The sequence below is a fragment of the Cygnus atratus genome, chromosome 2 (assembly GCF_013377495.2).
Source record: "Cygnus atratus isolate AKBS03 ecotype Queensland, Australia chromosome 2, CAtr_DNAZoo_HiC_assembly, whole genome shotgun sequence".
Lineage (NCBI taxonomy): Eukaryota > Metazoa > Chordata > Aves > Anseriformes > Anatidae > Cygnus > Cygnus atratus.
Window position 1 is genome coordinate 109139179 of NC_066363.1, and position 15411 is coordinate 109154589.

The 15411-nt window shown below is 37.3% G+C and overlaps 1 protein-coding gene across 2 annotated transcripts in view; it reads left to right on the top strand.

The window, feature by feature from the left end:
• The window catches only part of LPIN2 (lipin 2), a 43579-nt gene that overhangs the window by 13713 nt on the left and 14455 nt on the right, over window positions 1-15411 (top strand). For both annotated transcript variants that reach the window (XM_035564134.2, XM_035564133.2), the window contains exons 2-5: window positions 1289-1489; window positions 3997-4092; window positions 6407-6705; window positions 10593-10700. In XM_035564134.2, coding sequence (XP_035420027.1) covers window positions 1298-1489; window positions 3997-4092; window positions 6407-6705; window positions 10593-10700 — 695 coding nt within the window. In that variant the 5' untranslated portion in view covers window positions 1289-1297. The remainder of the gene's footprint in view (window positions 1-1288; window positions 1490-3996; window positions 4093-6406; window positions 6706-10592; window positions 10701-15411) is intronic.

Below are 15411 nucleotides of genomic sequence, written 5' to 3' on the forward strand. Positions count from 1 at the left end.
TTCTCCATTAGAACACTTTTTTCCTCCTCTTTCTATTAAAGCTGAGATGTTCTTTGGACTTTGCTTCATAGTTCATGTTGTGTTCTTAGTCTGAAAGACTTAGTCACTCAGAAGGTTGCTTACGTATTTTAATGGATTGCAATAGCTGATAAGTGATTGTATGTGTTCTTTGTTTATCTTTGCATTTCGCATTTCTTTCCAGTTTGACTAGAGCATAACCTTAACGTTCATCTTCTTTTCCTTTTATTCTGTCCTAAGCTCCCTCACTCTTATTTAGCAAGGGTTTCTTAACCTACACTAAAATTGTTCTTTTCAGTTTCCTGATGTCAGGAGTGTAAACAACTGCAAAAACTGTGAGAGACTTGTTTTCTCTTGACTGAAACTTGGTGAAACCTCTGTAGTTACTAAGATAGATCTTTACACTTAAAATAAGTTGTTGCATGACTGCGTAAACTTGGTTAGGACTTGCTTTTGCATATGAAAATGTATTTAGTCTTTACTCTTTGGATATAATTTCTGTGGAAATAATGATTGTTACCTGGTAGGTTGTCCTCTAGTTCTCGTAGATGAGAGGAGTGCTCAGGACACGACAATGGCAGTGCTTTTCAAAAAAAGATTTTACAAGCCCATAACTTTATGTTGCAAGAGTTTTTAGCACTTGTCTCGTGACAGAATAAATTCACTGGTGTTGTGCTTCCCTTATTTAAGAAAAAAAAAATGGATTTCTTTCCCATTTGTTTTTCCCAAACTCCTCTGGGGAGCTTACATCTCCCAGTAAATCTTTTGATAATTTGAGGTGACTTAGCCAATTTTAAAATACAGCACTGTAAAGGAAGAGTTGCGTGTCGTAGATTCTATATAACTTACCCTGATGCTTAAGGTTTTCTGCATCCTTATGTATAGTTATCTCTATTTTCAGTAGAGGATCAGTTGTATTATATAGGCAATCTTCGGAGAACAAATTTCTCTGTTGAGCTTACCTGAGTATTTAAGCATCACTTGAATCTAGGCCTTTCAGGTTTTAAAATGACATAAATCAAGATTTACCTTAAAATACTAAATAATCGTATGCTCAAGTTAATCATGAGCTATTAAGAATGGTCTGGAGACTGGTGAGAATTGGCTCAAAATTCTGTTGACTCTTTGAGGCATTTTTGTAATGCTTGTTACATTAAGCAGAGTAATTGATAAATGATATAGCATATGTATTTTGATTTTTAAAAGAACTTAACTTTTAAAAAAACTTCTTTTTACTGTATTTAATTACTCTTTTTCTTCTCTTCCTTAGTCTCAGACTATGAACTACGTAGGACAACTTGCGGGACAAGTCCTGGTTACTGTGAAGGAACTGTACAAAGGCATTAATCAGGCTACCCTTTCAGGATGCATTGATGTCATTGTCGTCCGGCAGCAGGATGGCACATACCAGTGCTCTCCTTTTCATGTCCGCTTTGGGAAGCTTGGTGTCTTGCGCTCTAAAGAAAAAGTGGTAAGTTCAGAAAGTGGGCCAAAACAAAGCTTTGAATACCAATGCATTCCCTTTTTTCCCCCCCTCTTTCTTCCTTTCCCAGTCCCCCACATATCCAGTTAGCAGCTTCATTAAGTGTTGTTTCTTGTTACAGAGTGATAATTTTGGAATACAAAACAGGACTTTCTGTGGTAATCTAAGGATTCTGCAAGAAAAAATGCTGTTTTAAAAAGGTTTTGACAGCTCTTGAAGTTATCAAATGAAGAATAATACTACAGGCACAGACACTTCACAGTCTTAAAATATTTACATGGTTATTTATTTATCTATTCAAGTATGCTGGGAAATAAATGCTTAATGCATTTAATGCATCCCTGATGCTGAAAGCAACTATTTTTGGAATGTCTGGGGGATAAATATAGTATATCTTAAGGGTTGGTGACCTGTCATAAATACTACCAGGGCTGCATCAATACAGGTATGGCCAGCAGGTGGAGGGAGGTGATTATCCCCCTCTGCTCTGCCCTTGTAAGGCCCCGCTTGGGAGCCCTGCATCCAGGTCTGGGGCCCCCAGCACAAGAAGGCTGAGAGCCTGTTAGAGCGGGTCCAGAGGAGGGCCACGAGGATGGTCAGAGGGCCAGAGCACCTCTCCTATGAAGGAAGGCTGAGAGGGTTGCAGTTGATCAACCTGGAGAAGAGAAGGCTCTGGGGAGACCTCATTGCAGCTTTTCTATGCTTAAAGGGGGCTTATAAAAAAAGGTGGAGAGTGACTTTTTGCTCAGGCAGACAATGACAGGACAAGAGGGAATGGTCTTAAACTAAAAGAGGGGAGATTTAGATCAGATACTAGGAGGAAATTCTTCACTCAGAGAGTGGTGAGGCAGTGGCACAGGCTGCCCAGAGAAGCTGTGGATGCCCCATCCCTGGAGGTGTTCAAGGCCAGGCTGGATGGGGCTTTGGGCAACCTGGTCTGGTGGGAGGTGTCCCTGCCCATGGCAGGGGGGTTGGAACTAACTTTCTTTAGTAATTTTCCTTCTTTTCTAACTCATCTTTTGAGGTCTCTTCCAGCCCAAGCCATTCTATGATTATCTTTGTTTAATGCTGATATGCAGTAGAAAATGCAATTGTTAGTATCTACAAGCAAATGAAAATTGGGGATTAAACTTTGTTCGTTGGTAGGCTTATTAAAAAGAGTTGTACCCAGTACGATTCCCTGTCTGGCCGGTCTGAGACTCTGGTGCTGCCATCCCCTTGCCTAGGCTTTAGTAATCATGTACTTAGCGAGTGAGCTGGATTGGGCTGTTAATTTGATTTAAAATGAATCTATTGTGGGGGGGAGTTTACATCCTTGGAAGAATGGTAAGTACTCCCAGTAGGGAGTACTGTGTATGACAACATTGCCTGTGGGTGTGTTACTGAAGAGTGGATTGATTTAAACAGATCATAAAACTTCAGGACTATATACAGCTATTCTAAGAAGTGAAATGTCACTGCAGGAAACTACCCTTATCTTTATATTTCTCTTGTGAAAAGAGAAAGAAGTGCTGCTAAAAGAGCAATTATGTTTTGGGAAGTTTTTTGTTAATGGTATGGTCATACTCAGAGTTACACGCATTAAGGTTTTGCATTTACCATAACACAGGCTATCAGCAGTTCTCCTGTTTCTCTTTTTGTTTTGTTTTGATTTCCCACTTGCTAGTGTTTTCTTAATGAGCATACTGCTGAAAAAAGCTGATTTTATTTTTTTCCTTAACAGTTCTGCAACAAATTACATCATGAACGCTTTTTCAGCAAGGTATAAGAGTGGTGATACAGCTGTACTTTAAATGCCTAATGTCTGTAGAGCAAGTGAGATACACATACAGCAGGAGTTATTTGAAACTGAGCTTGATAAATGTCGTAAAGTACCTTGTAATGAGTCTAAAAACATTTTCCCTCTTGCAAAAGCACTATGGTTGCAGAAGAGTTGTGGTACCATGTCATATTCCCATAAACTCATGAGAAGGAAAATCTGAAACAAGTTATCTGAGTTGCAGAAAGAATTGTGGGAAATCTGTCCTGTTGGAAGCATGGGGTTAAGGTTACTTCTCAGAAAAAATACTGCCTTCAGGAGGCTTCCAGTTTTCCATCTTGATCTTCTGGTCTTTGTGACTGGTTTGTACTAGGCCCCAATTCAGTTTGAGCTTTAGGTATGTGAGTGTGAATAGACTCAGTTGTTCAGCATTCTTCCAGGAAAGAAAGACTAGATCAGTGCTTATTTATGCTCCCAGCTCTCTAAATCAGGTGAGCAAGGTTTAGTCATCAGATGTTTTCAGTTTTTCTTGTAGGTTATAGGATCTCTATTAATAGCCTGATGTATTTTCAGTTAACAAAATGAAGACCATTATAACAAACTTCTTTCAGAAAGCAGAGGAGGAAGAGTGATGATTATGCAATGGAACAAAGTTTATTATCAGAGATGAGCAAGACTCAAGGTCAGTGCTTTCCCCTGTGATGAATTATTCATGTTAAATCGTCTCTTTCCACAGATCGATATAGAAATTAATGGTGATGCTGTTGATCTTCATATGAAACTGGGTGACAATGGAGAAGCTTTCTTTGTACAAGAAACTGAGGAGGAAAATGTAAGAGCTTTGTGCTTTATGATGGCTACGATGCTGTGTTAACAGAGTAATGTGTTGAAAATGCTTAATATAGTATTGTCAATATGGTAACTCCTGAAAGCTAGATTTTGTGACTGAGTCTTACGCCCTTTTCATGTGCTACCAAGGTGCTTGGTATTTCATAGAGTTATGTTACCAGTGATAATAAAGTAATTAGTTGATTATTACCATTATTTGAAAGTTACTTTGTTTTAGTATGTTCATTCTTGTTATACAGATTATAACTGCAGTTATACAGATCGCAATGTCTTATAATCACGTTTTGTCATATGTTCTTATAGCTTGCATTAAAATCTCTGTACTAATGAAGGCTGATTAATTTGGCATATTTTTTGTTACAATTTTTAGCATACTTTTTCACAATTTTATTTATGAAACTTTCACCAGTTAGCAATAGCTGCTTTAACTTGAGAATTCTTCTTGTATTAGAAAGCAGTAATTAATGTCCCAAGGCATTTTCCAATGGGAAGATAATGAGCTTCTGGAAAAAAAACAGGAATAATAGTTCATTTTTAGTCGAGTTTTCTAAGGGTTTGGAACCTGTGTAATTGCAATATTTTTCAGTATAGAGCTTTGGTTTTGATCGCTTCTGCATCAGGAAGGATATTCAGCAGGATAAAAGGAAACAAATTTTAAATATAACAATCCAAAAGGTTTAATGAAAATAGAGGAGAAAAGGGAAAAAAATCTATCTCAGCAAAGTAAAAAGATGAAGTGTGTGCATTCACTGTTGCTATTAGGAATCAGTCTTTCAAGGAAATGCGCTTGATCCTCTTACTAGCTTATAACAGTGCTTGTCTACTGTGAGGGAATGGAGGAAGCACTCGTTTCAAAAGGAGATAAATATTACTTAAAGTTGAAGAAGAAAAGCATTTAGACTAGTGTCCTAAATGATAAGTTGGGGCAGGAATTCACGATACTTAAGAGAAAGCAAGCATGAGTTCTGTTGTAACATGCACCATGAGTAAAATCAAAACTGAAAGTGGTTCTTTATAGCTGCAAGTTGTTAGCCATTGGTGGGAACTGATCAGTCCTAAGATTATTTTCAGAAAGCAAGGATGATTACTGCTAACTTTGTATATTAACTTTGAACAGAAGTTGTATATTAACTTAGAAGTCCCTTACCTGTGCGTAATGTGTTCTGGAAAGCTGGTAGTTCATGCTGAAACTATAGATTGAGTTAGGTAAGAAGCAGCGGATTGAGTTATTTCTAGTGCTCACAGATGCCTTCTTCTCTGCATTTCTGCTGCGGGTCAACATTTCCTTGTGGTAACTTATTAAAGCTGTGTTTAATGCTAAAGCTCTCATCAGAGTTCTCAATGAATTTGGAAAGGCTCTTTCAAGTGGTCTGTCTTTGCTGTTTTCAGAACTTGATATTCAGAAAAAACATCACACACAGGCATTGAGTATTTAATTCTATTGCTACCGTTAATTTGAGCCCATAAATTTTTCTTTTTCCCCTCCATGGAAATTCCATTATCTTCTCTGTGTGTTCACTTCATATTTGTTCCTTCACAGTGTACTTCTTTCGATCTAGGTCTTGATATGTTTTAGCTTGTTGTTCTGATGTAAACAAACACACAGTGGTTGATTGGTAAAGCTTTTTCTTCATCTGGATTGTTGCTTCTGTAATTAATTGAGGGTTGGTGCTGGTTTTGGTTTTGCTCTTTTTTTTAACCTGAGTAAGTTATAGTTAAGTTTATCTTTTTGGAAGATACTTTATGTAAACGATGTCTGACATGAATGACAGGGCTTGAATGCACCCTCAGTTTTGTGGATAACATGGAACTGGGAGGAGACTTCAACTCGACGTGGCCATGGGTATCCTAACCTAAGGCCCTACTTTCAACAGAAGATTGAACCAGATAATGTCCAGATATCCCTTCCAACCTTTCTGTAATCCAACCTTCCAACAACTTTCTATGAATCTGTTTCAAAATAAGTAGGTAACATTGGGATTAATTAGCCTGTTTTTAGTAATGCATTTGCTAAGTATGGATAGAACTGTTGTGACTGAGTATTTGTTTTGCTATCAAAATCAAATGTGTGTGTGCCTTAAAACTGTAATAATACTAACATTCATTTATCTGAACTGTCTGTAATCCTTCCAGTGACCTTCCTTTCTGGATATCAGTCTCTTATATCGCTGGGCTATTGTATGGTTTCATGTCTAAAAATAGATACAAGGATTAGTCTGTAGGCCATAATTATCCTGTATGCACATAACAAAATTTAAAAAAAATAAAAAGTTTGTGCTTTATTTTCTTTTGTTTAGGAAAAAGTTCCTGCATATTTGGCAACATCTCCAATACCCACTGAAGACCAGTTTTTTAAAGACAGTGACAATCATTTGAAATCAGGTGAAAATGAGAGGACATGTGCGAACTCAGAAATTCCACACTCTGTGGAACCAGAGACTGTATTCACCCCAGGTTCTGTGAAAAAGAAAAAAAGAAGAAGAAAGAAATACAAGCAAGATACCAGGAAGGAAGATCAAATGTCTTCTACTGGGACAGAAGAGATTTTTGAAATGGAAATAAGCTCAGATGATGAGAAAAGTGTTCAACCCCTAAGGTAAATAAACTATCAGGTATTTGCTGAGTGCTTTTACTGGTATTACTGAACTTTTTAAAAGTGACTTGTGCCCTTCCTCTATGCAAGTAATGTCTAAGTTTCAATAGGCTGTAGGTAGGCTCTCATTAAACAAACAAAATCCCAAACTGTTACCTTCCATATTCTTAGAGTCATTCAAGTTTGGCCATTTTGTTGTAAACATGAAATCCATTTAAGTCCATTCTCATAAAGAAGTTTTGTCCTGATCTGTTGCCTACCTTCTTAGAGGCAGGGTGGTGCAGTAGTGTTTGGAAACCTGTAAGTAAACTCTGGTGTGGAATGTCTCTAGTACACTGCATCTGACTCCTCTTGTAACTTGAAGTTTACTTCAGTAACTAAAAACTACAAAAATTAACACTCCTTTGCATTAATAAAGAGAACTCTCTACATATGTGTAGTTGTGGTGGGGAATAATCAGCCCTGTATGTTGAAGTGGATAAACTATTAGTAAATTGGAGCTTGTAGTAAAGTTATAACACGTACTAAGAAAAGTTAGGAGCTTATACGAACGATCGGAAGGATTATGGTCATAAAAGAAAGCTATCAAGCATTTAAACATTTAAAATCCAGAAAAAGCCTACTCAATGGGGCTTCTCGGAAATTTCTTAGGCTGCTGAATGAAAGAAGTGAAGTTAGGTTTTAAACAGAGCTCGGTGCTTTATTGGACAACTTTACTGCTAAATGTAGTACGAGTAAGTTCTATATCTGGTCTGGGAAATGGAAGAATGCTTTGGTAAAAGAATAAAATGTAACTGAAAAATCTCTCCTTCAGTATGGGTCTTCAGGGGAGTCTCAAGCTTAATAATAAGTAGCAGTCAAAAAGATCAGTCAGTGCAAAAGAACGTGAGTCTAAGTAATGTCACACCTATGCCCAGTAAAACACAACAAAACCTGGAATTTAAAGTGTTTTCTAGAATATTTGTGGTATTACTATTTCATTTGTCTTCGTTTTCATTGTCGTGCTTATGTCAAAGAATTTTCATTTAGATACTGCTCCGTTGAAGATGAAGATTTGGTATTTCATTTGGCTTGATTTTTTTCTTTTTTTCCTTTTTTCTATTTTAAGAAAAGCAAGATTTTTAATCAGGCTTCAGTGCAAGAGCATTAAGACAACAATATTTTAGTGAAAACATCAAAAATCAAAGTAACCATCAACTATAGGAAGAAAGCAAATAGACCCTGTGATTGATTTAGTCTCCATTTAATAAGTCATTGCAGATGATAACAAATCATTGCAAGATTCATTTTCTCTCATTGCAAATTTGGAATGTTGCATCAATAGTGGTCGATTTCAACATGTGTTCAGAATTCAAATTAATATTCCAGCAATTATCTTAATATGATGAGAGATGAGTAAAAATTTGTGGGTTTGACTAATGTCTGGTCTAGTCATAGCCGAACAAGCAATAGTGTTTCCATAAAGGTTACCCCAGTTTTATTTTTGTACTGTCTAGAATAAAGGATTGAAAAGGCTTTTTATTTGTAAACCAGAATACTTTTAATAACAAAAACGGCAGTAGAAATGCCTTCTCAGTGTTGTGATGTGAAAGGAAGGTGACTTTATAAAAAATGAATGCTGTTTTCATGTGAATGATCAGTAAGTGCAGGACTGAAAAACTAAATTGTAGTAATTGAAGCCCAGAGACAGTAAGTTCATGGCTATGTATCTATTAGCGGAGTTCATGGACAGTCATTCCAGTGGCCTATCAAGGCAGGAAATAAAATGCTTTGCAACAGACGTATAAAGTTTCTTTCCCAGCTGAAGATACTGTTGTAGAAAAACATTCATAAGGTGCACACGCATCCTGTGGGGATGTAAGGTGATATCAGTAGGTTTGAAGTGCTTTATAGCCCTGCGTGATATCCATAAATGAAACTGAAAAAAACTCTCTGTAAAGAAATAGAACCTTGAACTGCTGTTAGACATATCTTCAGATTGCAGAGTGACTCCGAGAAAGGAAAAGGGAGGGTGGAGTTCCAACAGGAAGGTCAAAAATTCAGCCATAGGTACCAGTACGTCATGTCTTACCTAGTTCTTCCCTTACAGAGTGGTAAACAAGCTGTTTCCTGTTCCTCGGGAAAATTCAGAATCTGTTTCCACATGTTTATGCAACTTTTTTTTAAATGTCCTTTGTCTCTTCTAGCTGTGATGGTATGCTGTAGATTTAGTTATGTTACAAATGCTTGAATAATCTAAATTTCCAGCAGGACTGAGATTAGTGCATACACTCAGAAATAGAGGGTGTTATTTTTCTAGTGCTAAGGGTGTTGCATTGTGTCTGTCCTGGGTCATGCTCCACGACTGCTCCCAACCCTGTAAAATGGAAATGATTTTCACTTTCAGTCCGCACAGTTTGTCTGTGCTTTCAGGAAGGCATTAAATGTACATTAACCTTCTGGAGCATTCTAACGTAATGCCATTAAATGGCTTTCGCTGGTCTCTTAAACCACCCATGCAGTGCATCAAGCTGGAAGAAGTTACCTGTCTCTAAAGTCTTCAGTATTTAGATACTATATAAAATAGGTATGTATGAGAGGAAGTGGTAGCAGTCTTTATGAACGTTGCAAAATAAGTAGTTTAGAATTAATAGTAAACTCAATGTTACAAATTGGTATACACTGATCTAATATTAATTCTCCCCTCTTATTTTCAGTGATCTTTGACTGTGTTTGTATTTTTAACCTTAGAGATGAGATTTATTCACTTAGAGATTTTATTCTTTTTTTTTTTTTGGTCCTTCATGTAAACTCATTCGGTGGCTAATTCCTGGTGAATAAAATCTGTTTAGTACCACCTACTTGTCATCTTGCCCACCCTCTGAAGTCAAAATATCGAGGACCTCTCTGTAATCATTTTCTAGTGTGCTTTCTTAATCTTTTGATAACAACTTTTGCCTGTGTTTAGATACTTAGCACTGGCTACAATAAAATAGTATGAAACTTTTCTATCACAGTTAGCTTGGTTTGAGTACAAAAGGTGTGTACAAAAGTCTTTGCAGCTGTAATAACAAGTCAAGCTTTCATCACCAGGAATATCATTTCATAAGAATAATAATACCCAGTGTTAAGATACATTTCTAAGTTCAGTATTTAACAGAGTCTAGACTCTTCCAAATCAGACTCTCTCAAATGAGAGATCACTGTAACTGCTTACTGTCTAAGTAAACTGCAGTATTAAATAAGTGTGTAAAATCTTATTTATGTATTTTAATACATAGTGTTAAAATCTTCTCTATGTCCATAAGATAAATTAGCATTAGCACTACAAAAGAAGTTCAGTGCAAGCGTGCTGCTAATGGAGGAAATACACCTTTTCTTTCTTTCATAATAATGTCTTAAAGTAAATTTTTGCGTTTTACACTGAAGTTCCTGACTCATCTTTATTGTATTATTTGCACTGTGTGGCCATGATGCAAACTTCTGGGTGAATTGTGTGGCCAGTAGCTGCCCCTATTTAATTAATTTGTGAAATGTGCAATCTTAAAACAGGTTGTCAAACTACTTTTTAACTTCTTCAGTGAATCTGAAGTGAGGGTTATGGGTTCATCTTTGGGTTTTGGTAGTATTAGCTGGCTGAAGAGAGTGATATCACTTAAGTTATTGTGAATTCTTAGTTCAGTATTAACTTACACGGTATCAGAGACCCTTTAAACTTGTAATATTTTAAAGTGTTAGTTTCTGTAATAATTAGTTTGTATACAGGTGTGCTGCAAACAATTAATTCTTTAAGCTGTACACTTCCTTTTCATCTTGGATTTTTAATAGCATGTGAAGTCACTTTTCTAACTGAATTAGTAATGCAGATTTCTTAGAGTTGACTTATTAAATGTCCCTTGTTATTTCTGCAGAGGATCCTCAAATTCATCACCAAAAGGCGAAGAACAAAAGGAATCTTTGATTTATCACTCAAAGGATCATTACCCCTTATCTGATGGAGACTGGTCTCCTCTGGATAAGTAAGTCACTTTGTAATGTCATTGTGCATATAAAGGTGAATGATTATAATAAATGTGCCTTTTTATTATTATTATTGTTTTTAATTTCTTGATCTGTAATACTATCCAACTCGTCTAAGTTCTGTGATACCAAATGTAGCATGAGCTGCTTATTTGGAACTTTGGGAACTTTCCACTCTGTGTATTAAACCAAAGTTGTCATTTTTTCCTCAAATGAACAAAATGTTCTTGCTCAAATTCGCTACCAAAGAAAGAAAATGCAATTAATAAGATTTTGTTGAGAAAGATATGTAAAGGTCCTGTGTTCCCCACGATTCACCGTGGCATAAGTAACATTTGATATGCCATAAAGCAGAAGCATTGGGTATGTAAGTTAGAACTTGTCAGGTGCAAATTACTTGAGGTAAATTTAGGTCCTCAGCTTGAATCATTGCAGTGCAGAACAGAGGATTTGCTAGCTACTGGAACACTAACCCAGAGATACCAGAAGCACCATCTGTTGATTGTGGATTCTTACAAATTGCATGATAAGGCTCACCAGTCAATTTTCAGTTAGTGACTGGGGCATTTATGTTTACAAACCCAAGCTCTTCGGTTTATGATGTTCAAGCTCTTATGTTCTACTTGCATTCAGTTTCTCGCTTTTTCAAGACTCATGCTTCTGAAGTTTGGCTTTACCACTCTAACGCTAATCTCTATTAGTGTAAGTAGATGCAGTCCTTGAGGTGAATTTTACCTGAACACTGAGCAATAGGGAAGGGCGTGTATGTAGCACATAGCACGCTGATCAACATCTTGATTCATGTCAACTGTTTGGTGAGTGTCTAGTTTTACTGCTTTTCAGTTTGAGGAGTCTACCTCACAGCAGATACATTCTTGGTGTCAGGGAGGATTACTGGTCAGCCCTGTGTGATGGCCATTGTTGCATTTTTAGCTGCTCAGTGTACCAGGTGCCTATTTTTCTGTACCAATACAGTAGAATATAGATTAAGCTTCAGAAAATACTTAAAAATAATCTCCCTGCTTTGGGTGTTTTCCAGGGCCATGGCCTCAGTAAGTCTGAATGCACCACACCATGCTTGGTGCCTGCTAATTCCCCAATTCCCCCAGTCACAGCTTGTTAATGAACAGAAGCCTCTCAGAAGCAGTTGGACAGGAAATCCCATTATTGTTCCTTTTTATGTTTTGGGCTGACATCCACATCCTCAATTGTGCTTAATAAGATGTAGTGTTCAAATGTTCCCTAAAGGTTTGTGGTTGAAAAGCATCCACAGTGTTTGACCCTGAATGATACAGTGTCACATGGATTATATTATCTAGTTAATTGGAACATCAAGTCCTTCATCAAGACAGGCTGGTACTTCTTTTCAGTTTATCGAACTCTAGCTAACATAGACTAGCAGATTATATCTAGGAGACAGGATCCATCCCTTTCAGTGCTAATCTCCTTTCTTCTTGTTTACATGTTTATTGGGATAGTCTTCTATAGCAACTTGTCTGTGGGTCTTGTGAGATGCCTGGGCTGTCAGTTTGTTTTTTGTTTTTTTTTTTTTAACAAGAAGCTATCCAGTAACAGAGAAATTGCCAATTTTCATTTCCCTTTTTTTGGGGGGTGGGGTGGGGAAAATCTATCTGGGAAAAGGGAAGTTTTATGTTGAATTATTTCTCCTGAGCCACCAAAGAAAGATTCTTTAATGCACACATCGTACAGTGAAAGAAATGAGAGGTTATAAAAACCTCTTTTTTGGCAGACCTGGAACAGCTAATAGTCTTTTTTTTTTTTACAGTAATATGGTAACTTTAGCTGTTACCTTATCTCAAAAAGGATTACTTCACGCATGTTAATCTTTGAGATGTTTTCATATGAAACTTTCACAGGGCATAGATATGTTTGATAGTGAATATAGTGTTTGCTATTTCTGGTCTTCTCTTTTAGTCAATTCACCCTTGAAAACTTTTAGTGAAGGTACTACCTATCGCAGTAGTTCATCTCCAGTGGTATCTGGGTGACTGATTGGTAAATTGCCATTTAAGAGAGTAGGTGCTCCATTTCTTGGTTAGCCTGTGTCAGTGTTTGGATGTCAGTGTTCCTCCTATCCAGGTGCACAGCATTAACTGAAGTGACTCAAATCTGGCATCTAGATACATGTCTCTCATTTCTGCAGTACTGAGAAATCTAATCCCTTATTTGTCTTTTTTACTACATACAACAGCATATATGGGTATATTTTCTTTTGCACAGAACAGTATGTCCAGCTGTACCCATCCTAATACTTAGGTACCATCTGAGGGTTAAATTCACTTGAGTCCCAAAGCAAATCTGCCTTTCTCCCTTCTTAGGCCTCATCAGTGAGATTTCTTGTAATAACCTTAGTGCAAGGATGACTCCTTTCTTATTTTTTTTGTTTATCCAATGGGGACCATTCAGAAAGCCTCATTCTGTCTGATATCTGATACTTGTAAACTCTGAGAAACTGTCCTTACAAAGACTGTCAAAGTGAGCAGTGGGTTCACTTTTATCAAAAATTTAGGGACCAGGGATATATGGCCCGCTTAATTCATCAGGTGGACCTTCACTGGAATTTACCAGACTTGGATGAAAAATCTTTCTTTTGCTCACATTTTCAAAGCTGCACACCTGGAATTCCATTTGTCCTTCTACAAAGCACTGTCTGCAGGTGTTATGATACTTCAGTGGTCTTTCTAAGAAGCAGTTCTTTGGCATTCTCCTGCTGAGTGATGCTATGATCTCTCGTTCTATGACTGTACGCTTAAAACAAGACGTTGATAGTTTTGAGTGACATCTAACTATTAAATAGTTTTTAAGACATGAAGCTCATATTTGTTTGCTTCTCTTCTTTCCTTATGACTCCTTTTCAATCACAGAAACAGAACCTCAGTATGTCAAATATCCACTTTAACAGTGGCAAGATGGGAACAGATCTCCTGCAAAAGCAAAAATTCTCCACAGAGTGGTTTGGGTTAGGAGGGAACTTAAGGATCATCTAGTTCCAGCCCTCCTGCCATGGGCAGGGACATCTTCCACCAGACCAGGTTGCTCAAATCCCCATCCAGCCTGGCCTTGAACACTTGCAGGGATGGAGCATCCATAGCTTCTCTGGGCAGAAGTCCATCCCCAGATGATTGGACATTTCATGGCTTGTATGAGTGTATATTTGTACTGTACTTGTTGAAGAATTTTAGCTACTAATATGTAACCACTCCACACTTTACAAATGTGGAAGAAGAAAGTTGAGTCGTTTAAGGTAACAGAAGTCTAGCGGAAAGATACGAAGTAAATCATGTATATCTTAAATCATGTATATCTTTAGTCATAGGATTTCTTTCTTAAATCCAAAAAGTTTTGCTCCTACTTCAGAGAGCCATCTCTGATAAAAGCTTAAGAGACAGGAAGCTTGCTTACCCTTGGGACAAGATAGGATGCTAATTATTTGCACTGAAGGCTGTGTGTATATGTAGTGGGGCCATGTCTGTCTTCAAATGTGCTAGGTATTTTAGTTAAGGAGCAGTATTTAACTTTGAACAGGCATTGCATTGTTGCCTACTCAAAATAAATAGCAGCAGTCAATACAGATGGGCGGATTTATGCTGGTAAACTATGTTGCGTTTTGAAATTGATACTTTATTCATTAGGGTGGTATCAACAGATCTACTTAGTAGTTTTGTGTTTGAGAGTGGGGCCACATTTTGAACAGATGAATGCCTTAGGATGTAGTTTCATTTTTTCCATCACAAAAGGCAGGCATATAGAGAATGATACTTTAAATGAAGAAAAAGTAGAAGGTGGCCACAGGTCTTTTTCTTTTGGCTCTCTGGTGTCATTTCTTCTAATAAATGGCTAGAAGTTTCCTTCATGTGTACTATGCATTCAAACATGTATCTTCCAAGACTTCCATTTTAACCATCGTGGTAGGTGATCATGACTTACTCAAAATGGGGAAGGTGTTGTTTTTTTATGTTGGAGAGGTTGAAAGGCTGGTTGGGGGGGGGGGTTGCCTTTTTTTTTCTTGAGATTGGTCCTGTTGATCTTCAGAACCTTTGCAGGGAGCCGAGTGAATATAACAGCCTAAGTCTTCCAGCAAGACACTACAGTTTCTTTCAAACCACTGTCCTATTCACTAGAATAAAACCAAAGGAATAACCGTCAGCTATTTGTTGCCTGATACCATCGATGTTTTTCCTGTTTTAACAAGCAATGTTAGCATGAGTGGATCACTGTTACAAGCATGGGCCTTTTGAGTAAAACCTTCTCCCTGACAATGATAATGGAAAACTTGCACTTTGGGGGAAATGGAACAGATTTTGCCCTGAAGTACTCAGTCTTTTGCAGGTACAACTGATTATTAGGAATTAGGCTAAGAAACAGGTTAATAGGTCTGCATGGCTTCCAGTTGACTTGTAATGTAGGCAGAACAAATTATTTGACACCAAAGGAAAATGAGCTTATATTCCTCCTCGTAACAAAGATGTGCATGTATTTTCATCAATATATTGCTTTAAGTTCTTCTAACAGTGTAGAAAGGGCAATTTCTGTAGGAAATTTCTCTTTCGCGTCCCTTGGACAATGAAGACTGGAAATGAACAATGAGATGTTGAATCGCATGTTGTAGACTTGCTTAAATGTACTGCTACCTAGGATTTTCTGGTATCCCTTAGAATATTATTAAGGACTCTTACTGTTTGGATTGTG